The 27386-nt window shown below is 40.3% G+C and overlaps 1 protein-coding gene and 1 long non-coding RNA gene across 2 annotated transcripts in view; both read right to left on the reverse strand.

The window, feature by feature from the left end:
- Positions 1–27386, reverse strand: part of OTOG (otogelin) — a 127451-nt gene that overhangs the window by 43790 nt on the left and 56275 nt on the right. Inside the window, exons 33-53 of the mRNA XM_088175726.1 lie at positions 26848–26927; positions 22798–26456; positions 21991–22159; positions 20939–21075; positions 20311–20400; positions 19755–19938; positions 17046–17266; positions 16071–16209; positions 15035–15229; positions 13966–14178; positions 12757–12861; positions 12345–12455; positions 11062–11163; positions 10522–10620; positions 9370–9410; positions 8762–8837; positions 8118–8296; positions 7210–7314; positions 6663–6782; positions 5800–5845; positions 1217–1296 (exon numbers count right to left, since the gene is read on the reverse strand). Of these exons, the coding sequence (XP_088031852.1) occupies positions 1217–1296; positions 5800–5845; positions 6663–6782; positions 7210–7314; positions 8118–8296; positions 8762–8837; positions 9370–9410; positions 10522–10620; positions 11062–11163; positions 12345–12455; positions 12757–12861; positions 13966–14178; positions 15035–15229; positions 16071–16209; positions 17046–17266; positions 19755–19938; positions 20311–20400; positions 20939–21075; positions 21991–22159; positions 22798–26456; positions 26848–26927 (6151 nt within the window). The remainder of the gene's footprint in view (positions 1–1216; positions 1297–5799; positions 5846–6662; positions 6783–7209; positions 7315–8117; positions 8297–8761; positions 8838–9369; positions 9411–10521; positions 10621–11061; positions 11164–12344; positions 12456–12756; positions 12862–13965; positions 14179–15034; positions 15230–16070; positions 16210–17045; positions 17267–19754; positions 19939–20310; positions 20401–20938; positions 21076–21990; positions 22160–22797; positions 26457–26847; positions 26928–27386) is intronic.
- Positions 1840–4656, reverse strand: LOC148221681 (uncharacterized). The gene is made up of 2 exons (XR_015807462.1): positions 2679–4656; positions 1840–2094 (listed from the first exon to the last, which is right to left on the reverse strand). It is a non-coding gene; the product is annotated as an uncharacterized LOC148221681 (long non-coding RNA).

The following is a 27386-nucleotide window of genomic DNA, read 5'->3' on the forward strand; positions in this document are numbered from 1 at the left end:
GCCAAGAATGAACACCTGGCAGCACCGCCAGGGGCTCTGCAGACACCAGGCACCCAAATCCAACAGCAAAGCAGTGAGAAAGGAGGATGGATTTCCTCTACCCTCAGGAAATCCCTCTACGTCTGGACATCACCTCTGAAGAGCACTGCCCTGACAGATCTCAATTTTAATATTACTGATGACTTTTCTATCCATTTCAGTGGCAGATTTGCTTTATTTTAACAGACACAAAGAAGCAATTTCAGTTTCGAATTTTAAACCTTGGCTTGAACACAGCACCAAATGCTGTGTCCACAGCTCCCTGCAGGATTCATTGCAGTGACACCCAGTGCAGCAGCTCTGCATCACGGTATCAGCAAGGAGGAATAAAAGAACCAATCCTTTGGGAAGCTGAGGGGAATTACTACTAATGAGAACAAATGTGTAATGTAGACTGTAAGAAAAACAGGCTTAAGAAACTGATAATTTTTTTTTTCTTTCAAATTTAATAGTCAGGATTTGTGTTTCTGTTCAGTGAAACACTGAGAATAAATTTCCTGGCTGCTCAACAGCTTACTGTGCTAAATGTACTCTTGGAGTCATTTTAGAGGCTACAGCTGTTTCCCTGCTCTCTTTTATGACAGCTTTTCCAGGCTCTTGCCCATCTCACACGAGACGTCTGTCTGCAGCCTCGCTGCTGCTCTCAGCCCCACTGCTCAGCAGGACACGCTCGCTGTCCTCCAGCACTAAATCCTTTCACAGACACACAGAGACTGCCTCATTCTTCCTTCACATTTCACAGGAATGCTCACCCTGCTGCCTAAAAAAAGCTTTCAGGAGCAGGATTCCTTTCTTCACGAAGCTGGCGTTTAAACACCGTGCCTGGGCAGATGAAAAATGACACACATCTGCAGCAATTTTAGCTGCAGAACAGCAGGGCAGGGTTCAGCTGTAATCGTTAATTTGCACAGAATAATTGCAGTATAGGGTGAAATGAGACTGCATGGACATGCACCTAAAAGCACACGAAAAGCAGTGTCAGGCTCTTTGTTCATTACTGAGGGATGCTCAGAATGCAGGGAAGCATTAAAGAGCTCTGTGAAACACAGAAACCTCCGTGGGAGGCTGGGGACAGTGGCCTTGTGGAAGCTGAGTTCCCTTTTTCCCCCCTTCTTTTTCCTATCTCCTGTTTTTCCTCCTGTGTGGGAGGAAAGTGGGCACTGCTGTGTTTACTCACTGGCGTGCTGCTCCTGCAGTCGTTCTTGCGGATGGTCATCCTCACAGTCACCTTCTTACAGAATTTACCATCTTCCTTACCTGCAAAACGGGCACACATTTACAGATACCAGCTCCAATTTCCAACATTTCAGAGACAAGAACGCTCCTGACCATTTAATGGGGTCAAGAGACACAAAGAAGAAAATACCCAGTAAATCACTGCACATAGAAAACTGACAGTGACAGTAGCTGCACATTGAATCACTTTTTAAATTATTTCATTTGTTAAATTATCTCTTTTTATCTTTAACAGCTATAAAATTTTACTCTTCACTCAAAAGCCTTTTAGGATCAATTTTACATAAGTCACTGTTTTCAAAAACTTATGTAAAATTGATCAAACTCTCCTGTGAGAGGACTTATTAAACTTGTTAATGACACCAAATGTTATCATTATCAAAGGGTAAATTTGTTAATAAAGTACATTTTCCATGAAATAAATACAACAAGCTTTGATAGTAGCACTCACGTTCCAGTGGTATAAACAAAATTTAAAATAAATATATAACACAACCTGATGAAGAACAGGGTTTCAGGGGGCTTTACATTTCTGTATGATTTTATTAAATCAAAGAACACCAGTGAACAAATGAAACATTTTATTTTCATTAACATTATTTCCACAATTTTTCTCATAGACGTATGTACAAGGCACGTGGATGAAGTAAAAGAGATCACAAGAAATCACGAAATTAAACGAGAAATTTAATTTTACAAGGGAATGCCAAACATTGGATGAAAAACAAAGATGCTGAGGGTGAAGTTGAGTTTAAGAGAACGGGAAGAGCAGTATCCCTGAGGATGATCTGTGCTGGTAAATCACATCACACTGCACATCTGCAAGAGAATGAAGAGCCCATCCCATTAGAAGATTTCCAGTGTTTCACACCAGATTTCACAGCCCCTGCTGCAGCCCCCAGCCACTCTCCCCTTACAGAGCTGCTCCTGTGAGCCAAGAAATCCGAAGATGCTGACAAAAGGGGAATTATTGTTATCTCCAGAACAGAAGGGCAAGAAAGGACTCCTTGGTTTGAACAGTTCCCAGTATGGAATGTGACACAATTTCATTGCACCTTGATGTCCAGTTCCCTGCTCCAATCACTGCCAAACCACTAAAATTGCTTCTTAGAGAAACAGTTTGTAAATACTGTTTGTTTGAGGGTTTTTATTTAGGTTTTTTGTTTGGAGATTCTCTTGCCTTTTTTTTTTTTTTTAATTTTATGAGCTTGGTACTCTTTCTAGACATAGAAGAGTTTTCTACAACATGACAGAAAGGAAAGCAATAAATCTTCTTGGAAACAAATAAAAACCTACAAATACCTGGCTACAGCTTGACTGCCACTGATTATGTTTGCTTAGGGAAAAAATAAATTGAGAAATGAAGAAAAAAATAAATTGTTTTTTAAAAAAACCCAACTCACCGTTATTTCGTGTTTTCCATGGTTCTTTTCATGTTCTTTCTTCTTTTACATTACACATGGTGTGTAGGGTGGAGAATTCAGTGCAGCTGTGACTGTGACTTCATCCAGGCTATGGTGCAAGTACATTGTATCTCATACAAAATAACTACAGAATGTATTTCCATGCATGTATTTTAACACCCAGTGCTTTTCAAATGAGCTTTACAACAAATACATGTTTACCTGAAGAACCTCACAAAACATGGGAGCATTTTATATGTGTCATAATATAATGAGATTCTTTTGCACCATCTCGATGGTTGAAAATCCCTGCTTGGTTCTTGGAGTGACCCCTAACACTGTGGTCATTTAAAGTGACAGCAATATGGAAGTGAAATCCAGATTTTGGTTTAGTAGTCCTGGAGTCATAAGTGTAGTTTAATGTAGGATGGATCACTCAATGTTGTAGAAAATTACAGCCAACATAATTTCTCTTGCAGAAATTTGGAGAGTTGTTTTCACAAAATAAATGCCAAACCGAGCACGTTACAATTCAAAGAATTAACATGCTTTGTGAAAAAGAACAAAGATAATCTCCAATTTTCATGGACTAAACACAGGCTTGCTGTTTTCAGCATATTGTCCTGACTGTGGATGGGAAAACAATGACTTGCTTCTACTGTACATGGCACTGGAAGCAAAACTGGATGACACATCATCTACAAAAATGTGGCTGGCACAACAAGCTTTAACAAGCAAAGCAATTAGTCTCTATGTTCTAGCGCACAGTAAACACGATGGGATTATTTCCCCTTTTAAACGCAGCCATTTTACACATGCAGCAAGCTAAGGACTATGCAAGTGCTCACTACCAACAGTACATTGTTGGCTGACAACAATGCACTGCCCACACAGTGCAAAGTGAAAAACAAAGAGGGGAACGTGGAAAACAAGCCAGGAGCAGCTTTGGCTGCAGTGGGGGAAGGAGGGCTCTGGAGCTCCTATCAGGGAGTACATTGTTGGGAATCAACAATGGTGCTGGTCGGGTTTCAGGGTTTCAGGACGAGGTACCTGCACAGGCAGCAGAGGCTGCAGCAGTGACTGCGCTAGCAGGGAATGGGAGCAGCACTGACACTGGAGAACCTGGTGAGAATATTGCACAGGGAACACTGTTACAGAGCATTTCCGGACATATCAAAACATTTGGGAGCTGCTAGGTTTTGGGAAACGGGATTTTCAAATGGCTGGGAGAGACCTCTGGAGGTCATTCCTGCTTCCCTGCTCAGGGGGGGCTCAGGGTTCCAGCAGCTGAGCACCACGTCCAGGCATTTCTCATTGCTAAATCAGGAAGAATCTGGTATAACATAACATAATCTGCTATAAAATAAACAGTATAAAATTCTATAAAGGTATAAAATAAATATAACCAAGCCAATCTGGTATCCTGAGTTCAGTATGTCCCTTGGGGGCTACAGCAGAGAACAAGTGGAATTTCCTCTCTAGGCTTTGATGGAGCTCCTGGCTCTTAATTCTCAAGACCGAAAAACTGAAAACAAAAATCACAATTGTTTCTAATGGCACAGTAGCTCAGAAGAAAACAAAACACTGACAATCCTTCCCATAAAACATCTCCCACAGCCACAGGTGACTGAGCCCTCGTGGCAGCTCTGGAGCCAGAATGAGCTGCCTGGCCCTGTGCTGTGCACAAACAGCTGTGAAACCAAAACTCCACCAATGCATTTGCAAATGCATCCCAGAAATCACCGAGCTCTTCAAGGGTTGAATTTCCAGGCATGCCCCAGGTTAATTTAACAATTAAGGAGCATGGTTATAATATCTGTCTAAGCACAGCAGCAAGATCTTCTGCCCTGTTGAAAAGTACCTTAATGCACATTTAACTGTCTTACTAATTAGTTCAGAACCTGGTTAATTTGGCTGCTAGGGCACAGAAGGGCAATGTCTGATAATCAAATGCTGATCTCACAGTGCCTATGGGGAATTTGCCACAGAATTAGGTAGGACAAGGGCTTGAAACACAACTCCAGAGGGAAAGAACTTGGATATTACCATTCCCAGTGGGAGCACAGAAAAAAAACCCCAACATATAAATCTTGCATAGCTTCTATAAACCTTTTACTACAAAAATAATACAAATCAGTAACACCAAAAAAAAAACAAAAAAAAAAACAAAAAAAACCCCAAAAAAACCCAAAAAGACCCCAAAAAATCTCCCAGGCTGCAGCACATCCCCAGAGCAGGGAGTGTGCACATGGGACCAGGTCGGGCAGTCAGGGCACTCCCAGCTCCATCCCTCCCCACAGCAAACACCTGCACTTTTCTCCAGCTCTCTCCCACACCTTCAGGTCACTCTTTCAGCCACTTATGCAAAATAAGCCAGATTTTTGCATTTTAAAATATTATTATACTGTCCAGTATAAAAATCTCCTTTTCAGTTGCTTCTAATAGGATCAACTTCAGCCTAAGGCCTTCATGAAATCAGCCAAAATGTTTCACTTATGTACTAATGTGTTAGGAATAAAAAATATTTCCATTTTCTTGATTTCTATTAGGACATAGTATCTTTCAAACCTATTCTGTATAGAATTTCTTATTCTGTAGTTTTATTCTCCAGAAAATATCTATTAGCTCTCACAGAAAATCAAGAAATGGGGAATTTCTAAATTGTAGAATCTTTTCAAAGATACTGCCTGAAGGTTTCTTAACTGACTATTAATTACTATATTCATTATTTACAAAATTAACTTACAAACCACATAGCTCAATCTTCATTTTTAGAAAATATGAAGATATTACTGTAGGTGAAGCATTATTTCAAGATGCCTTGTACCTTTTATTTTAATAAATGCAGTACCTAAAATTTTGAGTTTTACACAAGAACTACAAAATACTCGAGGTAGGAATTTCAGTGACCTGACCAGTGGAGTAAACGTTTCCATGTTCAAGTGTTTTCTTTTGATTTAACTCTTTCTTTTGACTATTTTCAGAGTTATTTGCATGAGTAAACCTGGGAAAAGCACAGCCTTTGAGATGTGAATCAAGGGATGTCTCACATGGGACATCATCCACTGTATTCAGAAGGTGACAGATCAGAGAGAGGCAGGAATTGTCAAGAGTCACTTACATGTTTTGCAGCATCCTTCTAAAAATGGCACAACAGAGCCTCCAACCTGAGCAAGAGATAAAATAAAGAGGATTTGAACTTGATTTTTTTTTTCAAGCATTCATTGCCATGTATCTGCACAGTTAGAAACATGCTCCAGCTAAAGCTCTGCATCATTGTGCCAACACTGGTGAATGGATGAAGGACTGAAACTGAGATGGTTCTGAAGAAGCAGCCCACTGCTCTTTGTGAGGAAGAACTGCAGCCACTCAGTTCTCTCCTTGCCTGTGCAGCACCATCCACCAAGGGAAGCCCCTTCCTATCCACATGTAAATGCAGAATTACAGGGAGCAGGAAGAGAATTCTCCTTGCTTCCATTTCCAGGCACTTAGCATAGCCTCACTTTGCAAATTCAAACACAACTTTTGTTCTTGCTCCAAAACCAGTTCATAAAACTTCATGTGGCACTGCAGAAAAGATGCTCCTGATTTCCAATCTTGCCTTTTTTTTTTCAATGTTTTTGTTCATTGTGCTGAATCACATTGCTACACATGGAAAATGTTAGAAAGGGGAGGTCCAGCCCAGAGAAGCTTCCAAGTTCAGACAGTTGTATAGAGACTGGTTTAATATTACAAACCCCAATTAAAAAAAAAATAAATTCGAAGAATCAGAAGAGGTTTGTCCAGCTGGGTAACTCAGCAGCCTGGTGGCACAATGGTCTCAAGTGTGCTTATACCTTTTACCTTTAAATGGCTGGGAAAAAATGCACTACAAAAATTAATAATTTCTCCCTTCTTGAGGTGAAAGCATCTTTTGTCAGAGTTAAATCTTTTCATGCAAACATAAATCACAGCTGGAAAGCAAACTGTGACTTGTGCACTGACCTTGACACATTCAGTCTCATTAAAGGGTGGGCATCCCACTGCAGAGGAAACCAGGACTGCTCCTATTGCTGTGCTGCTGCATTCATATCTGATGCAGTTGGAAACCCAAACAGCACCAGGCTGCCAAAAATTTTAAAGCAGAAACTTTACTCAGCAAAAACAGTATTTCAAGTATTAATTAAAGCAATTTCATTGAATGAGATCTCTTGAATCAACAGTAATACAGCAAAATGTAATTAAGATGGATATTCAAGTTTTGTTTAAGTACTGCATTTGAAAGTCCAATAAAAAATACATAATGCTAAGCAGGTTCTAAAACAGTTGAGCTGATGGTAATTCTCTCATATATATCAGAATCCTTGAATTTTTGTTGACAGTTACATGGTTGACTCTCCAAGAAATTCATGTTGTGTGCATCCAAAACTATTCCATTATTTGGCCAAATAAAGCTCTTTCCTGCACTTTTTGTACAGCAATATACGTACAGGATTTCATAATTTTTTGTTTACTTCTAAATATTTTGAGGGAATAAAATATGCAAACTCACCTTAAAACTGGTGACTGTGCCATTGCTGAAAGTGTGGAGACAAGACAAGTTCTTGCAGCTACCACAGCAAGTTGTTAAATCTTTTGGAGGCTGATAGACTTGGTTCTGCCAAAATTAAACAGATTATTCCTTGTATGAGACCATCAAAGTTTTACTACTGTAACAGGCAGATACCAAGCAGGCATCTGATTTTAGGGATATTTTTAAAATAACTTTCAAACTCACAAGGCTTACGTTTGCACACACTGCACACTCATGAGGCTTTTATAAAATAACTTTGATCTTAATTGAAGTAAAAGGGGAGGAGTTCCAAATTTGAGGGAATTAACTGGTCTTTCCACCATTTTCAAATGTGACAGCTTGCTTCAAGAACCACTGAAATTTTAACTTTTTACACATTAGACACCAAGCAATTATAAAATTAGAAAAAAAATTTCTGTATAATATTCCCATGGTAACGTATCAGATCTTGCAAAAAGACAATGTAACATTTGCTTATTTTAAAAAGCTGTTTTCACCACATTTGGAATTCTTCTTCTTCTATTCAGAATTATTCTCTTTCTGATTTTTATTCAGCTGATGTCTGCCAGGAGTTGGTACCAGTTTGCCCATAATGCAGCTGAAGCTCTGCAGGGGTGCAAGGAGGCACCATTTAATCCAGCCATTAATCCAAGGATTAATAATAATATGCTTTGGTTTGTGCAGGATTTATGCAGCAGAGAAAGCAGTGGAGGGAGGGAGGGAGACTTTTATAAACTTGCATCAGGACTGGGGCAGCACATCATTAGAGGGGGATCTCCTAATTATCCTCCCAGCTTGCTCTGTGACTCTGCTGTTCAACAAAACCCTCCACAAACAACTCAGGCCACCAGGCACAACACACAATTTTTAATTTCTGAGTTTCTTACAGCTTTGCACTTGGCAGCACAGTCTGTGGAAGATGTGTTTATCTGGTAGTATTTAGTGGAGGGATCAATGACATTTGTACAATAGGAAATGTGGCAAATGCCACCTGCCCTGTGCTCCACGATGCTCTGCCCAGGAAGGAGCACACCTCTCTCATCACTCAGGCAAACTTTGTCTCTCACTGCAAGAAAACACAAACAGCACTCTCAGTTTGGCATCAAAACTCCACTAAAAACTCCACTAAAAACAGGAATGAAAAAAGCTGCTCTGCCTCTATCAGAATTATGGGCCACGTTTGCTAACAAATCATTAATAGGAATCTGATGTTTCACTGCAGTCACCAAATCTTTTAATATACAGCCATGCATGAAATTTAATCAAGTAAATAATATTCCACTAGCTGCACCCAAGTGACAGTGCAGGCTCCTTTAACTGTTTCATTTTGGAAGACTACTTCAGGCTAAGAAATGCAGAAATTACACTAATTACAGAGGACACCGAGGAGAATTAGCACTATTTGTGAATTAAGTAAATGAATCCTGTCCTCTTCAGTGCCACGTTCAAAGTGAACACCTGATTTTTAATTCCTAATTTCCCTTAGCACCTGAAAGGCTATTTATTTGAATTAAATCATTTTCTGACTTACCACATTTGTACTTCACACAGTTACAGACATTTTCTGTACTGTTCTGAAACAGTTCATCTATCTGAAGTTTCTGCCCCTACAGGTATAAAAACAGGAAAAAAAAAATTATACATGAAGCAACAGCAAGTTTTCTTATTTATATTATCTTTTTCCTTTTAAACAACTTTCCTTCAGAATTTAGGGAGCAGTATCTCTTGAAGGCTCTGCTTAGTCAGCAGCCTGAGTGCATGATGTCTGTTAACATCTTCACCACAGCAAACAATAATGGCAGTGATGCTTGAAAGCATTTGGGTCAACATTTTAAACCCAAAATTTTATCCTGAATTATCCTGTATGCATGAAAGCAGTCCTATTCTACCAATAGATTGGGGCAGAATATGGTAATAAAAAGCTCTGGAAATATTCAGGGTTTTAGAGTCATTTTATTCTGCAACATATTTAGACTTAGGTGGCTTCTTAAAATTGTTTATCTTATTCTAAAGTAATTTTTTAAAAAAGAAGTGATCATGTGCCATTTCATATTTGACTGATAAAACTATTATTCAGATACTGATAAATAGATTGATTAAGAAATTAATAAAAGAATAGGGACAAGATAAATTTCATACCAGTTTGCACTGAGGTTTGGGGATTGTTTCACATGCACATTCTGAAACAAAATACAACACCAGAAACAGTAGTTTAACAATTTATATGCCACTTGCTTACAACAGAGAGAATAAAAATCCCAGATATAAGAGTCAGCAACCCAATACAGTAACTCATACAACACTTTCAGGGTGGTAAATAACCCAGTTTGGACAGAAATTCTACAGGATGCAAGAAAAGCAGGACAGGCTTAGGAAGTTCTGTGGCATGAAATGATTTTTCTGTGTTGTTTGCTCGTGGGCAGCTCACAGGGGTGTAGGTGGCTGAAACCAGGTTTAACCCAGGGTGGGAGGTTTTGAACTTTTGGGTGCTCTTAGGCATCCAGCTGTTGGGTTATGCTTTTTAAAAAGCTAAGCAGGTAATAGTGGGTATAAAGTTATTTATTGCAGAAGCACAAACAAAGCAAAAACAAAGTAAAGTAATGGTAAGAGCACATGGCATAAAAGCAAGTGGTAAAAGCAATGGCATAAAAATCAATGGCATAAAAAACAGTGGCATAAAAAGCAGTGGCAAAATGCAATGGCATAGAGCCCCAGCTCTCCCTGATTCATGTTCTTTTATAGAAACTTCCCAACTAGCTAAGACACAAACTCAGACCACTGCTCCTTAACCTATGAGAATTCTGGTTTCTTAGCCAGGCTACATATAAACTATCTTCATGGCCTATTTTGTTTTAACTGTAAAATGTAAGCAATATTCTTAATTTTAACTTCATTATGTCTGCAGCTGGGTTCTTGGATCCTCCATGGACACACGAGCACCTAGGATCATGTTTTCTAACTTTCACTAGAACATGTACTACTTCTCTGGCATCTAAGACTTTTACTCACTAAAAGCACTTAAAACTCATTTTACTTACTCACTCCATCTATTCCCTTACTCATTTTATCTACTCACTCACTCAAGCTAAAATCTAAACTTTCACCTCTGCCTTATGTGTGAAAAACTCGACATATTTCAATCCACCCAAAGGCTTTAATTCAATCTCTGCACTCTGATTTTTCTCTGAGGCATCCAGAGAAACTCCTGACTTACTGCCTCCAACACAAGGGGCCAAAGCTGCTGTCACCTCTCATTGTCTAAGGCAGCTCTGTGAAAATCAGGGATTTTACCACAGGTCCTGAAGGGACAGCACTGCTCCGGGCTCCACACCTCCACCAGAGACATGCCCAGCATGCATTTGAATTCAGGACAACGCTGTGTTTCACAGACTGAAATTGAAGGAAAGAAAGTACAATAAACACAACGTCCTCATTTTTGGATGAGTGGAGATATTAATCAAAATACTTGCAATAAATACATTTGCTTATCACCTTGGTTTACAAGGCAAACAGTAAAAATTTGACTGTTAGCTATTGTGTAATAACAGTATGGAGTACAAAATACTCCAGGCAAGTATTGAAATAATTTTAAATGTCAAGAATTTGAGGTCTGAAACTACTTGCTTGTCTCCATGATACAGATATCAGAAAATGCTTTATACACATGAAGTCTTAAAAATAAAGGTTATTTGTTCAGGACTACAGATATTAGCTTGCTTATACAGCAAGTGGAGCTGAATCTTTAATCCACCACTTTGACACTGAACAGCCACACCACAAAATTCCCCATGTTCTCTGTTATTTAAATTAGTAAAATCAAGTCAAACTTACTGCACTGGTATGCAGGGCAGCACCTGTCAGTAGTGTTGCCATCCACAATGAGAACTTCCCCTTCTTGACATTTGGGAATTTGATCTGAGCAAGGCCCACATGCTGCAGAAAACAATTATTTAAATCTAAAACATTGGAAGAAATTTTACCACTGCCGAGAAAATTAGCTCTAAGTCTGTCCCAGACTCATCTGAAAGAGAGCAGAGGTGTTCTGCATTCCTGCCTTCAGACCCTATACAAAAGGCTGACCTTCAGTGCACCTTGCCCCTTTTTCCTTTGTCCCCTGCTATAAAGAATACTTTTTTTGTGAGCAAACATGATTTTCCCTCCTCCTCCTGTTATGAAAAATGTTGCTAGGTCCTTTCTCCTATTAAGCCATGCTCTTGTTTTTTTTCAGGAATTTTTGATCCTCAGTGGATGCATCCCCTGGATCCCAGTGTTATCCTCCCACTGAACACACATGACAACCACAACAGGAACTTTTCAATACATACAGTGCAGAGACTCATTTTATCAAAAAAGAGTCAAAAGGGGACTCTGCAGACAGTGAGAAAAGCCAAATGCTGCCCATTGCTTGGATCATGTATTAGCAATCTGATTACTGTAAATAACAGAATTGTAATTCAATTTTCCAATTAACTTTTCCAAATTTGTAATTAACTTTTCCAAATTTTTGCACGTGGAAGGGACTTTTCTTCCCAGATATCTGTCCAAAAACAAAATAAACTCAATAGCACCTCATTATGAGGTTATTATCAAAGCAAAAACAACTGCAGGATAAGATTGGAACACACATACTAATGGCAAAGGTGTAATTTTATTTGTGAATTAAGTCATTAAAGGCTGAACCTCAGAAGAACTGAATAAACATGCATAATACTCTAATGTGGGATATTTGTCATCAATTAAGATGGGCCATAGCTGAGACAGCAGGATGCAGGGAATAAAAGCCTATATAAATTCAGTCTTCTTTCAGATAAAATATTCGTGCATCTAGTTCATATTCTGCATATGGACAATCTCAAAATCCCTGAATTCCTTCACCCATGGACTGCCCCACCACTCCTTGCCTTGGCCAAGGAATATTACTCAGTAGCACAAAGCTGCTCTGTGACTCCTGATGGCTGTCACCACTTCCTATATTTTAGGAAATCAATGCCAATTTTTTTAACCACTTTCAAGCCTTACTGTGTTGGGAGACCTGAAGGAAATACAAGGAGCCTTAATTGGCAAGATAATAACAGACATAATTTCATATGCAAAAGCACACTCAGGCACGGTACCACACATGTGGGAAATGCAGCAGGTATTCTCCACCCGGGCAGCAATCAGTGTTTGATCATCCTGGCAGCTTGGCATCTGCTCCAGTGGTTCACATTTTTCTGGATCACATTCTGAAAAAAAGGCAACAGATGTATTTATTCCTTTGTGATGCTGCATCCCAAGCAAAGGCAGTGTGGGGTGGAGGTACCACAAGCTGCTTTAGAAGAACTTTTACCCCAAGATCTTGCCTGATCATTTAACACAAGATTGCATCACATCTGCTCCAACTGAGGCACCCACCAGCCCCGAGCTACAGACAAAAGTGAATTTTGTGAATGGCCATGGTACCTACACTACCCTTATCCTTGCCAGTTGATCCATTTCCTTTTCTGAATGTCTTTATACCGAGTGCATTATTTTAAAGAAACCTACCACAAACGTAGCTGGGACAGCAGGATTCCTCACTGTAGTAGGTCACCAACTTTTCCAAGCTGCTACACTCAGGAATTAGGAGTTCACAGAGACTCTGATTACAAACTGTCACATAAAGGGACAAAAAAAAAAAAAAGAACAAGCACCTTCTAAACTATGCGTTCATAAGTTGAGTAGAGCAGTGACAAGAATATTTGTCGTTAGATACCCCAAAACTCCAAATTACAGGCATAAGAAAAACAAAGTGGAGCAGTAAAAATCTCCCACGAGGCACAATTCAGAAATGCACATCATTTACAACTCTCCATGGAGGCAACGTTGAACTAGAGCTGAGTCCTTGTGAGAATTAAAAAACCAAACCTCCTCTGGAAAACTCACTGCAACACCATACCACGTTGTCAAAACATGAAAATTGCTTGCAATTCCTTTTTGAAACTTTCTAAGCTAAGCAAGAATTAAGTGAAAAAAAAAGCTTTTCTATAATTTTTTACTGCTCACTTTATATATTAGATAAACAATCATTTGATTTCTTTTTCCTCAGAATTATACAGATCATTTATTTGCATTTGGATATTAAAAATAAATCTCTAAACTTGAGGGGAACACAGTTCATATTCAAACAAACTCAGCACTATTTCAGTCCTCCTATCCTCTACCTCAAAAGCTATTGGATACTGAGCCAAGCAGTTTCTACACTATCTGTAAATCCAAAGTAATTCCCATTTCCTTCAGAAGTAGCACGCATAGCAGGGATGTAAAACCTCAGAGAAAGGACATCTGCATATTCCAGCAGGCAGTATCCACAGCCAGGTACAGGAATACCTGTAGCCGTGTTTTAACCCTTTAAGTGAGGCAGAAATAAGATGCACAGCTCCATGGGCGTCTGTCATGACAGGAAGAAAGAGCCAAGTTTATTCAGAAACACACTTGGTTTTATAGCAGGACTGCAACTCCCAGAGTAGAGAAAAGGAGATTGGTTCAGAGAGAAGACACCCCATGGCCAGGGCCTGGGCACACACCACAACAGGTGTTCTATCTTGTTATTAATTCCTTTTTATTGTGACCAAATTATCACCCTGGGAGAAATTCTCCCTGGCCTTGAGCTGGAGCAGCTCATGGGCTGGGAACAGAGCTGAGAAGCTCCAGCCTGGAATATTTCTCAGGCTGTAATTTTCTTACTTTCTCCATGTGTGTCCCACAAATACTCACCACAGATCTTCTGAGGACAGCATGTCTGATCATCAGGAACAAGCAAGGGCACTTCAGCAAAGCGCTGGCACTCCAGGCTGTCAATGTCTGAACAGTTGTGCTCCACTGGGACGATGGTGCCGCTGCCAGCACATTCCTGCAGGCAGCATCCCCCCGAGGAAGTTCTCCACATCTCCCCCACGGCACGAGGAGTTCCTGAGCTGTCTGTACAAGCTGCATCAGGACAGCAAGAAAACACAAGCGATTCCTTTTAAAATCCCAGTTTTAATCACCATTTTTTTCACAGTGGATGTGGATCTCTGAAGCATAAAGATCCCAGAGTTTTAAAGGCTTGATGATGTCCATCACCCCATAAAAAAGGGAATGAAGAGACAGTCTGGAACTGAGTTTGTATAGCAAAGCAAGACACTCAGCACCTTCCAGAAGACCCAGATCTCCAACTTGTCTGGTGTCTCCACTGCAAGGTCAGTCACTTAAAATCCCAACCCAATCCTTCATTTTTAAAGTAATGATCTGAAAAGAAGTTACTTTTGTATTTGATAGAAGTCAAAACTATTATTAAGTCACAGTGCTTTAGTAGTCTGATTTACCATAAACTGAATCTTTAAGGGGAGAAGAATTGGTCCATTATTTGGTGTGGTGAGGCAGAATTGCAATGAAAATAAACATGAATGCTGGCAGGACACACACATGTATTATTCAAAGTGTGCCATTAACTGCTGCTGCATGTCTTTGAATGCCATTGGGTGTCAAAAGGTTGGACCCTTGACAAAGGGCTTGGGTGAAAAGGAGGCCAAAACTAAAACACAGTAATTGAATACATTAACTTAAGCAAAGAATGTGAAGAGCATCCTGCAGAGGAGAGAAAGTGAGCAGAACTGCATCACAAAGACATCCCCTGCTTGCTCACCTGCACAGTTCATGTTTACTGAACATCTAGAATCCTCACACCAATGACACACTCACAACTCACACAACACCAAACCAGAACTCAACCTATGAATAATGAACTATCTGACCACCAACTTGCAGATAATAAAGAAGAAAAATCACATCCAAACGTATGTACCACATTTTTCTGGAGGAATGCAGACAGCAGCATGAGTGTGGTGCAGGATGGTCCCTCCAGCACAGACACAGCCTTCAGTCAGCACCGAGCAGGAGCCTGAGCCCAGAGGAGCAGCCTCCTTATCCTGGCAGCTCTCTGCAACCTCACAGGCAGCTATGCAGGGCTGGTAGGAGAAGCTTTCAGAGCAGGGGAAGGCTGGGAAGAGAAGAAATAAATCAGGCACAGGTTCAAGCTGTAATCCCATGAGAGAACACATTATTGTCTTCTTGGCAGCTTCCTGTGCTCGCCAATTGAGTTGGATTTACCAGCCTGAAACCCCAACACAAAGCAGTTACCTACATAACAAATCCAAATGTAAGGAGTTTGCAGACACTTCTCCGTGTAATACCATTCTCATCAAGCTCCAGTTTGCATTTTGGCAGCAGAGGTATCAAACCATGCAACAAAAACATTTTCAAATACTACACAGATCAATCATAGAGTGCTCTGAATAACTTACAGTGGCCAAAGACATTACTATGCATTACTGGGGCATAAAAATAAGTGTGATGTGTCCCTTCACAATGCATAGAATACATATTTACATATTTTGTAAGAGCTCCTTTGAACAGTTACTTGCTCATAAAATCCATACAAACAGAAGAATTTAAAAAAACAATTGGCTCAAAACCACAGAGCTCCTGATGTTATCACTGAAGGGGGCTTTTCCTAGGTGATCAAGGACAGCATAAGGAGAAGCTGTGATCCAGCTACAGATCCCATTTGGCCTCACATTTTAGTGTGGCTATGGGAGAATTCTGCTGCCAGGATACCCTGAGATCTCTGGTTTTACCCCTTCCATTCCATCTAACCTCAAAGGTGTTTCATTTCTCTAATCCCTTCTCCAAAGGCACGGTTTCTGCAGCAGCTCATGAAGCTCATCAAAGCACATGAAGACTCAAGAAGCACTGGTATTTTCAACTTTATAATAACTCTTAAATGAGGCAAGTTTGGTCTCTGTGAACACTAAAGGAGGGCACACAAGCAGAATACTTACGGCAGTAATCAGAGCTCCTCCACTCTATGCAAATATTGAACTTGTTGCACATTGCCACATAGGCAGCCAGGGAAACACAAGGATTTCGAATGTACTCGGTGTCCCGAGCCCATATATCACAGAATTGTTCAGGTGGAATCTAACAAAGGCAAAAAAAAGAGAGGTGCCACCTTCACAGAGGCTATGCTAGGCAGGAAAAGCTGCCCTTCAAAAATATCCACTACAAAGAAGCCAAGAGCTCTTGGTTCATGGTAAACCTTCATTAGTGTAGGAAGATAACCTAGTAGTATTTAAAAGTAACACTTCCTGAACACTGACATGATTATACTCCTTAGTTTCATCTCCTACAAGTGCCAAGGTAAGAGGTAATTGAGTTTTTCTAGTAGAGGACACAATTACTTTGTTCCTTCTGACCTCTATGGTTTTATCTATTTTTGGTCTCCTCTTCATCAAAATCAGTGATATACAAAAGGTCAAATAGTAAATGTACTCATATGACCACAAGTAATTTATTTGCACACCAGGAGTTTGTTATTTGCTTTCAAGGGTCTGCTCTGCCCTCTCACATCTCCAGGCTGGAACTCTGCCTCTGGAGCCTTTGAGAATGCAGGTTCTCAGATTACCTATTGCAATTTGGGACTTGTTAAATTACCGAAGGCTTAAGGATTAATTTAATCCTAAAACTATTTTCTTTTAAGTTTTTCTATATCTTATTGATACAGTTGAATTGTCTGTGACTGGTTTATGAATGATGTGTTATTTCAAAACTAACAGAGGTGAAACTGCAAGTTGCTTTCTGCAATTCTACCATACTCTTCAATTACTTTTACCTTGCAACTGTAAGCACACACAAAAATACACATTTCATTCAGATATGGTTACACGGAGCCTCACATTAGTGAAATCACCAAGTATACAAAATTATATCTGAGCTGCAGCTCTCTCAAAATGTAAGCTTTGGAATAGTTAACATACATAAGGGTGACAGCTGCTGAAGGTCTGGTTCAACACCATTCTTAAGCACTCTGAGCAGTCCATGACTGAGCAATTCGTTTCCTGATGCCTGTCTTCTCCAACATACTTCAACGTGTCTGGCACTTGCCAGCTGTCTATAAAAGCTGAGGGTGAGCTGCTTTGGCTTAAAACTGTCCTGTTGGGTAGCATCAAGTCATTTTCCAAGCTTCTATCACAAAACCCTATGAATTACCAGAAGGGAAAAAAAAAAAGCAAAAAAAAAGCAGGTTAAAACACGTGAAATATATTTCAAGTAGCATATTCAAGAAAGTTTTTCAACATCTTATACAACATGACAGTATCACAACCTACAACAAATGTAAAAAGGCTTTGTTAGGCTCAAAATAAACAAAATTCAGAAAAATGAAGGAAAGCAAAAATAAAGATGCATCTCTGAATGGAAATCTACTGAACATCAAAGAGCTGCTCAGAGCCCAGCTAAGAAACTGGAGCTTTGGTCCTCAGCTGCACAAACACTAAAGGAAAATGCATTTTAAAAATGGCTGCAAAGTACCTCCATGTGTGGCAACAAATTCAAACTGTAAATGTTATCAGAAAAGGGAACAATCATAAAATGCAGGGATGCTTATCTGATACCAGAGGGCAGCATCACATTTTTCTTTCTGTTTTAACTACAATAGTCAGCAATTTGGAAACACTTTGGAGCAGAAGGAGCAACATAACATGGACAGTGACTGTGGTCAGTGAAGAATATTCAAGTATTGCAGCAGTGTCCCTAGATTATGCTTTAAAAACCAGCAGGCAGAAAAAAGCAGAATGATGGATCAGATCTCCATTCTTTCTTCCTGAAGAGTTTCTGAGACTTTTGTATCAGGCTTCTAGAATGTTTTCTTCTGTTATATCCACAAGCACAATCCTAATTCTTTAGCTGTTCAAAAAAGTGTTTGTGGGTTCCACCCCGTTCTAAAGAACTGTTCTGCTTCACCATTTTTAGCAATTCCTGCTGAACATCAGTGACACAGCACCAGGCACTCAGAGAGCAGAGCAGCTTCCCAAACTGTTTGTGATGGAACTTTTGGAGTCCCTTTAACACAGATAACAGAATGTGATGGTTCTGAAAGGCCCAAAGGATTGCTCTCATGTCAGGGACATCTTTTCTCTCTTCTCTTTCACACTGATGAGGAGATTTAGAGCAGCAAAACTAAAGCTTCACATTTCCCTTGGCTGCATCCAGCTGCCCCTAGAACTGACATGCCTGAAATCTTTTCCAGCAGTTTTGCTGCAGAGATGTCCATGTTCCCTTCCCACACCCATCCCATCCCAGCTCTTCACCAGCTTTGGAATCCTTCCAAAGGATGTTTGTGCTACAAATCTGCACTGATCTTTTCACTTTCAGCATTTCCATGAAGAAATCGAGACCCACCAATGGTGCAGTTCAGCTAAAGGATATCTGAGCAAGGATGCTGCCTGTATCTGCACCAACACAGGGAGCACTGGAAGGATTCAGGCTGCACTAATTCACCCTGAAAAGATGCAGCACAAAAAGCTCATTTGAGGCAGGCTCTGTAAGTGGCACCAGGCAGAGGAGAGCCCCAGAAACACACAGCACATTCCCTGGAGCTGTACTTGGAACAGCATCCACCCACAGAAATGTGTTTTCATCCAGGCAAAATGCCTTGTAAACCAGGAATGTAACGTTCCCAGCCCTCACTACCACAGGGATCAAACAGGTAAAGGCAACAACAATTCTCTGGATAACTTGAATCAGGCCTATTATAAATATCCACTGTCTTTATTGTCTCGTTTCTGTGTGATCTAATTACAATAACAATTGGCCAAACAGAGTGAGAACTACACTGAAAACAGAAGTTAGGGAAAGTAAGAGATAACAATCAGATTTCAGAAGGGTGTAAATTCAAACTCTCTTTGTGAGGAGCACATTTCTGTCAGCAGGACTGGAAACTGGACTCAGCTATTCCTGGCATTTGATATTGAGCTACAGGCATTTGCCCTTTCTGAAACTGGAAAGATATCCATTGTAATTATATGATCTCCTTAATCCTGATTTCCAGCTCCAATTTACAGCATAAATTTACAGATAAATTTATAGATGCAGCTACCACAGTGGGGATTTACATCAGCAAATGCATTCTTGCAAAAGCTGTAACACCACCAGCTTGGTCAAGGCTCTACTGTTTAGAAAAAAAGAAAGCAGGGGAAACGATTGAACAGACCTAATACAGTGCAACGTTTTTAAAAATTTCCTCTAAAGTATTTCCTCCAACAGGTAAACTAAGAATGGTCTCTGAAGTTTACATTTCCTGGGAATTCTGACCTTTAGAAAGTGAAAATAGCACGTACCACACATTCCTATCACATGGATTTCAAACACTAAATCTGCCACTGATGGATTTAGCCATGCCTTATTTATTTGGGGTTGGTAACTACAATCATGCCTGTGGTTCAAACAGCTTACAGACAGAAGCAACACTGTGGGCAAAGAGTGATAAGAGGAATAAATACAAAATATAATTTCAACAATAAACGAAATCAGTAACAGATTTATTTTAATAGCATCTTAAAATCTGCAGTGATGTGCAGTAAGTTTTTGGGACAGATCCTGCAGTAAGTAGTTCATATAATTAGGCAAATGTGTCTCCATAGCAAAGCATCCAAAAGCTTTTATTTCTTGCACTATTCTGTACTTACCACATAGTCCCAAAGCTCCTGGCTCTCTGGTGCTATTCAAGTCAATAATCATCACACCTGTGCTGTGAAACCACTCAATTCTGATTTTTGTTGGGGTCTCAATTGCATACTTGAAGCCTGAATCTTCAACTTTATATCCATATTTTCTAACAGTAGGCCAAGCAGATCTTGAGTTTACTGTTATCTAAAAGACACAAAGAAGAGAGGTTAATTGTCAGGCAGAACTAAGGCCAGATTTTTGACAGCTTAGGAATCTAAATTATAAGTAATTTCAGAAAAAGTCAGGCTTTCCTCCATAAAGGTAATACAGGCACCAAAGGTACTAAAAATTAAAAAAAAAATTTAAAAATTGATGTGCCTTGCTCTGAGACTTCCCTGGTAAAACTGTCCTTGGATCATAGTTTGTCTCTTTGAATTTACTTAATTACAAAATTGGAATAATGAATCACATAACCCATGGTGCTCCACTCTGCTCCTTGGTATCCACGTGAGGAGGCAGCTGACTGCAGAAATGAGGAGTCACCCAAAGGAAAAGAAAACCCCTGGAAATACTCACTTTTCTGCTTAAACGATCGATAATAATTTGGTTTGATGCATAACTTAGGTTCAACATTGCCAGGCACAAAGAAGTTGAACTTGAATTACTCTGTGGAGAAAGCAGAAATACATCATCCATAGCTACAGTGTGCAAAATCTGAATACTTTAGTTGCTTCCTGGTTTTAAGTACTGTGACATTAAGGATTTTTGGGGATTATACTATTCAGAGAGGAAAACCATTGTTGATTGCAGTTTCAAGCCAAGACTACAGAGTTTATCTGGATAAACAAACAAAATACTGTGACCTCACTGTTTTCAGCAACTGTGCTATATCATACAATCTTGGAATTAAAACAGAAGTACAGGTTTTCAGGGGAAAAAGATATGGTGGACTAGCTGCTTGAAAAAAAACAACAAAACAAAACAAAAACCAAACTACATATCTGAAGGTCAGCAAGAATGAGACTGGGAATGATGAATCTGTATGACATGTACAGCACAGAAGTAATGGGTGAGGAATAAATGCATACATAAGGGTAAATAAAACAGAAAATGTTGAATATCAAGTATTATCATGCTCTTGCCTTTCAGATACATCTTACTAGCAGTAACAGACACCTTTTGTTAGCTGATAAATGTTAGTTACCATTCTACAGTCAAGGACATGGATGGTTATAGTTTCATCTGGAGTTTGACTAACAATGTAGGATGCTTCTTTGAATAAAGCCAAATGATTTCCATCATAGGTTACAATGCTCAGATCAGAGAAAATGGTGCAACGACCTAAGGGGGGGAAAAAAAAGGTAAATTTATTTTCTAACTTACTTTAGAATTCTGTTAAATCTTACAGAATATGAAGATAAAGCAATAAATTGTATAAGATGAGCTAAGAGGTTCATATATACAGCACATATTTTCACATATTTGATACTGGTGCATCTTTGTAAATGGACAGCAGAATCAAATCCTGCATATTTTCAGAGGGACAAGCTGTAGACCTCTGCAATCAGATGTTTCCTTACAGTTCTTGCCAACAAAGATTTGCAACTTTTAGAAACCCCAAATTATGAAAAATCATTTGTGACAGCAGATCATGCCAGGTCCACAGTTCCTCTGTAGTCTTATTCCTAAGTTTCAGTTTTCCTCTACCTTATTGCTAAGGCTTTTGTTCTTCAGTGGGCTTGGAGTTCTACTCTGAGATATTTCAAGCTCTAAAGCCTAAAAGTTAAAATTGCTTACCTCTGCATACTTTATTTGCTGTGATAAAATTGAATTTTCCTTAAGGTTTGTATTCTTTCTGCCCAATTCTAGGTAATTGATAGGAGTGACTACAGTACAGAGTCCCCAAACTGCTAACAGAAGTAGTTAACAGTCTAGGGAACCTTTTCATCCTGAAGTTAAAAAATGAACCAAAAAAAATCTGTATTGATTAGATGTCCCCTGATTAGACAGATGACAAGATGTGTCTAAGTCAGACCTAAATATACCCACTGAGTATGTTAAAGGAGCATTTTTATTTTATGTCCCTGGATCTAAAACTACTATTGTAAGTTTTCTCAGACAATGAGTAACCCCCCAAAAAACGTGCATCTTCTAACTCTATGCTGTGCTATAGGTGTGTCAGTTCTGACCCTTCTCACAGATGCATTAAATTGTTACCTGAATGCACTTCAAAAGCACTGCAGAATTAAAACTCACATGCACATTCCCACTTTGGGCAGCATTTGTCACCATTTGTTTGAGCAGCAAGTCCTAAAACTCCACAGCTGGGCTGAGCAGCACTGTAGGGGCAGTTCTGTGACTTGTTCACCTGGATCAGCTGTCCATCCAAACAAATGTGCTTTATGCACTCACTCTCTGTGATTGGCTGGGGCACATGCAGTAAAAAACAGAGGTTACCACTCATACCAGTTAGTACCACAATATTGTATATTTTTTGTTGAAAAAGGGGTTCACATTCTTCAGGCACAGAATACTTATTGATCCCCATGATGCTGATGGAAGCTGGAAGCAAAGAGAACCTTTGAAAACCCGACCATTCTGAGGACAGATTAACACTGCTGTCCTGCAGTAAAGATGAGAACAGCACTACTGAATTTTTAACTTCTCAGTGAAAAAAGTTGAGAAGGGAAAATATGGAAAGAAACAAGCAGGAATGGTAACAGGCATCTGGAAAGATGTCCTTTAAGGACAAAACACTGACACTGGACAACATGAACCATAGGGACCACATTTTGCCAAAAAAATCCCATTCTTGTAACAGTCACACTCAGAAAACTGAGGTCTAAAACCCAGTGTAGTACAACATTTCAAAAAAAAGGTCCTGCATAATGAAGTTATCCAAAGTTTCAGATATAATGGATAACAATCAGGCTCCCTTGTTTGATACAGATGCTCTAAATCCTAAAGATCAAGGCATGGCTCACAATTTAACTTTTTAATCAGTGTGTAAAAGTAATTAAGGCATTTTCCAAAGCAGGCAGGTAATTATTTATATCAACTCACTGTACAAGTTTGAAGAGTTGCTGTTTGTTGAGGCAACATAAAAGGGGATCCTGCAGCTCCTGCCATGGATTCAGCTATTGCCAGTCCATCAGGAAATGTTGCAGTCAGGCCACGAAGAGGTTTGGTAGATAAAGAAGTAAAAGAGGAAACTGATGGAGCTGCTGTGTCATTTGGATGGTCAGACACCATTAGCAGTGAACCCACTGAAGGTGTTTGCCTGCCAGGTGTTATTTCAGGTGTTGAAGTCTGAGCGGTGCTGAGTGCTGAGGGAGCTGCAGAGGAGAATGGTTTTGACTCAGCAGGTGAATGCACAGTGGACACAGGGGAAGATGTGTTTGTGAAATGGGGAGGGTGAAACGCCTGAGGGGTGACACCAACACCCTGAGCAAGGACAGACTGGAGCCCTGCTGTAAACTGGGACTCCTCAGCCTTCACTGTGTGCAGGGCCACGGCTCCTTTTGCTTCTGGAGTGACAGAAGGGGAGCTGGACACGGGCTCTGTGCCTGCTGCTGCCCTGCTGAGGCTCTGCCCAGCACTGCTGGTCTCTGCAGAGGCTGGGGCTGCAGTGGGCAAGGCTGTCCTCGCTGGGACCAGGGTCCTGGAGGTGCTGGCAGGAGCTGTCACCTGCTGAGGTTCCCCTGTCCCACTTTCCCTTGACGTGGCTCCCAAGGCAACAGGAATTTCTGTTGGTCCTGGTGGCAAAACCATTGAAGAGGTTGACTGGGAATCCCGTGAAGCTCCAAGTGTTTGTTTTGTATCAAAGGATTTAGTAAACGAGGCCTGCTGTGTGAATTTTAGATCTGTAGCTGCCTTTTGTGTGGAAAATGAAGGAAAAGGTTCTTTTTTAATCGTTGTTGAAGAAGAGGAAGCAGCAAGCACCTCTGGTGAGAGAGGGGGAAATTTGGTGCCATGAATCAGGTCAGCTGTTGCTCTGGCTGGGACTGTAGGCTGCACAACAGAAGTTCTAGATACAAGTGGCTGTGTGACTGAACCAGTTAAATGCAGATATTTCTGAGTGGGTAAAACAACTTTGGTAGGACGTGCTGAGGTAGGCACCACAGCTGAATGAGTGCCTTCAGGCACCGAGGAAGTCAGTCCCACTGCAGCTTCAGTGGTGCCAAAGGCAGCTTGTGGCTGACCAGGGGATTCTGTCAGAGATTCTGCAGGAGACTGGTGAACTTGGCTTGGCAGTGAAGGTCCAGAGGTGTGACTATCAAATTCTGTGGTTTTCTCAGTAGAAGGTGGTGGTCTAACACTGGTCCTTGTGGTCTGTACTGGAAGTTCAGCTCCTGAAGATGCCTGCAAGGAGAAGGGACCTGCTGGAGATGGAGGCAGGGATGGCTGAGCTGCAGCTTCTGCAAGTTTCACTGCTTCTGTTCTGCTCTGGACTGCAGGCTCTAATGCTGTAGAAACCATTTCAGTTTCTACTGAGTATTTTGGTGCAGTTGTTACTTCTGGTAGCAGCTGTGTTAAAGAAGTTGTAGAAAATAATTTATCTCCTAGATACTGAGAGGTGGAGAAAGTATATGAAGACTTTGTTACTGGAATTGCAACTGATGGGGACAGAGAGGATTTTTCTTTGCCTGTCATTTGTTTGGTGGTTAGGAGCTGACTGCTGAATTCAGAGGTTGGGGAGACTGTGGCATCAGTGATATTCACCAGTGATTTTTCATCTGGTACTGTTGTTATTGAACTTGATTGTTCTAATACAGATAAAATAGAGAAAGCTGGGACTGCAGAGGTCTTTTCTGTTGTTAACACAGATTTTTGTACAGTTGTTCTAGGATATAAAGAAGTTATTTCATGGGATGTATGCACGGGACTGAGAGTTGTCAGCAGGGCTTCTTTTCCATCTGAGGGTAGTGAAGGAAGAGAAATGTTTAAAGATATTGGAGCACCTGATGGTGAAAAAGATAAAGCAGATGGCTTTCCAGCAGAGATGGCAGTAATAGCTTCTAGTTGTGATTTATCAGGCTGTGTTGTCAACAATGTGGTTTCAGTGCCACTGGAGAGGGCAAGTGCAGACCCAGTGATGGATGTTCTTTGCAGTGATTCTCCTTCTGTCACTGCAAAAGGAGCTGTGATGGTTTCTTTGGTTTTCACTGCTGATGTGGTAACACTCCCTGAATATACTGGAGTGCTTGTCTTCACTGTACTTGAAACCAGAGTATCAGCAGATACTTTTCCAGAAAACAAAGTTGACTTTGTGGCCATTTCAAGAGGGGATGTTATTTTGGATGTTACCTTAGCAGAAAAAGGTGTCACACTGATGGTCTCAGCCATGACAGGATATTCAGTGTATAATGTAGTCAGGAACTCAGTTGTGTTTAGAACCATGTGTGAGGGATATCCAGTAGTTGAAACAGTTTTAAATGTTTTTTTTAATTCACCTGAAGCTGGAGAAGCAGCAGTAGGAGCAGACACTGCAGGTCTCTTTGTAGAAAGAATGAAGGATTTTTCAGTACTAGAACCAGGATGTGCTGAATAGGGAGGGAAATGGGAACTTGGTGTATGCTCCACATGAGATGTCACTTTTGGGATTTCCTTTTTATGAGTTGTAAATGATAACAAAGTTGTTTCTGGTGATGTCTCTTGGGTTTGTAGAGTTGTCATCTTTGGACCTAGAGTTGTTGTGAGAAGAACCTCTGCAGTACCAGCCAGCTGTTGAACCATTCCAAGAGGAGGCTCTGTACTTGTCTTTCCCAATGAAGTGGGTGCCATGGGTGTTGGTGAAAATGTTGTCTTCACACTGTGTTTGGTTAAAACAGCTGCTGCTTCTGTTGTTGCTGAAGACAGTGGCTTTAACGAAGATGAAGTAGTGAGTACAGGAGAAAATGATGTCACTGTAACATTAGCTACTGTGGTAAAAGACTGTTCTACTCTTATTTTTGTCCCTTCTGAAGCTCCTGTTAAGTTTACTGGTGGTGAATATGAAGACACATCCAGAGGTGATGCAGAAAACTGTGGCACATATGCAGTAGTTTTTTCTGTTACTGATTCAAATGAACTGGGTGTAAATGTTGTAAATCCTTCTTGTTTTACTCGTGCTTCTTTTGTGGGAGGTGTTCTTGTGGCCGTTTCTGATAACTCCATTATTTTAGTTTTGACTGGCATTTCTGTTGTACTCAGCATAAGTGGTGCCCCAGTAAAAAAAGCAGCAGCAATTGCTTTGCTCTCTGATTCTGTTCTCGTGGTCACTGCCTGTGTAGCAGCTGCTGCCTGGGTTTCTGTAGCCCTCAGCAGTTGAGTGGAGCCAGTGCTGATCAGCTGCAGCCCTGTGGAAGCTGCAGAGCTGAAAGCAGATGGAAACAAAGCAGAGATGTCAACAGGAGCAGACAAGCTTCCACCAGATTTTGTTGTCCCAGTCACTGCTGTAGTGCTTCTCCCAGATGTCATTTCTGTTGACTGTGAAGAAATAGCTGGTGATAAAGTTACAGCTGGAAGCGTTTTATTGGATGTAATAGCTGGAGATTCTGGTTTCCCTGGAGTTGCAGTGAGTGGCAGTTTTGTACCAAGTGCTGTTTCCTTTGCTTCAGGTGCAGGAAACGAAGTTCCCTCTCCACTGATCACTGCCAGACTTGCACTTGGGGTTGGATGTGGAGCTGCTGAGGTTTGAATGCTGACAAGCAAAGGTGGGCTGTCATCTGCAGGTTCAATGCCTGAAATCAGACACAAGAAAACAGCCTGAAATTCTTTAATATGGTGATGCAGCCAGCTGAGTTCTAGGTTAACTCATAGAACTAATCTTTTCAATTGCCTTTAAACTTCTAAAACTCATAGACAAATTAAGAAATAAATTCATTAAATCATTTCCCTGACATCTGTTACTGAAATATTTTATGAAGAAAGAACATATTTCTTAATTTAAAATTTGTCTCATATTTTTGAGGAATTAAATTATTTTAACTAAAATGTATGTTTAGTGAGCTCAAGGTTCACATTACTAAGGTCACAAGTTACACACATGTAGGCACTGATATTTGAAATTATGACTGAAGAACTAATTAATTATTAAGCTAATATATGATACATATAAGTTTTCAGACATACAGTCCTCAAAATACACGCATCTTTGAGTGATTTCATCCAGCAACATGTTGAGAGGACAGGCAGGGATGCATCCTTCCACTCTACAAGAAAAATAATTAGTACTAACAAGTTGAATAATAACTTCTGGATCAAGCATTCAGTTTCAGGAAAAGAATCTACATATTTATGTTCAAGCAGACTGTGCTCCACCTCTGTGTACTCCAAAATGTCACTGCCATGACCTCCACTGCCACTCACATCAAAGGAAAGCAAGAACTCTGTGACATTCAGATTTGAAACGAGCACTCACAGGTTCAGGAGTGAATACTATTGCTGTAAGAAACACCCAATGTTTTTACATGTCAAAATCTGAGTGTCAGTTTAACCGGATTTAACACAAATTCCCCTTCACAGGAAAAAGCAAGGCCAGATATAATTGCTGCAATGACATAATGGAAAAGCAGGGGCACAACTGTTTGAAACAAAGTTGTGATAACCTTTCTTTATTAATACTCTATAATACTCCCAAAATGAAAGTTACAAAAATAGCAGTCACTGCA

The sequence above is a fragment of the Sturnus vulgaris genome, chromosome 18 (assembly GCF_052056855.1).
Source record: "Sturnus vulgaris isolate bStuVul1 chromosome 18, bStuVul1.hap1, whole genome shotgun sequence".
Classification (NCBI taxonomy): Eukaryota; Metazoa; Chordata; class Aves; order Passeriformes; family Sturnidae; genus Sturnus; species Sturnus vulgaris.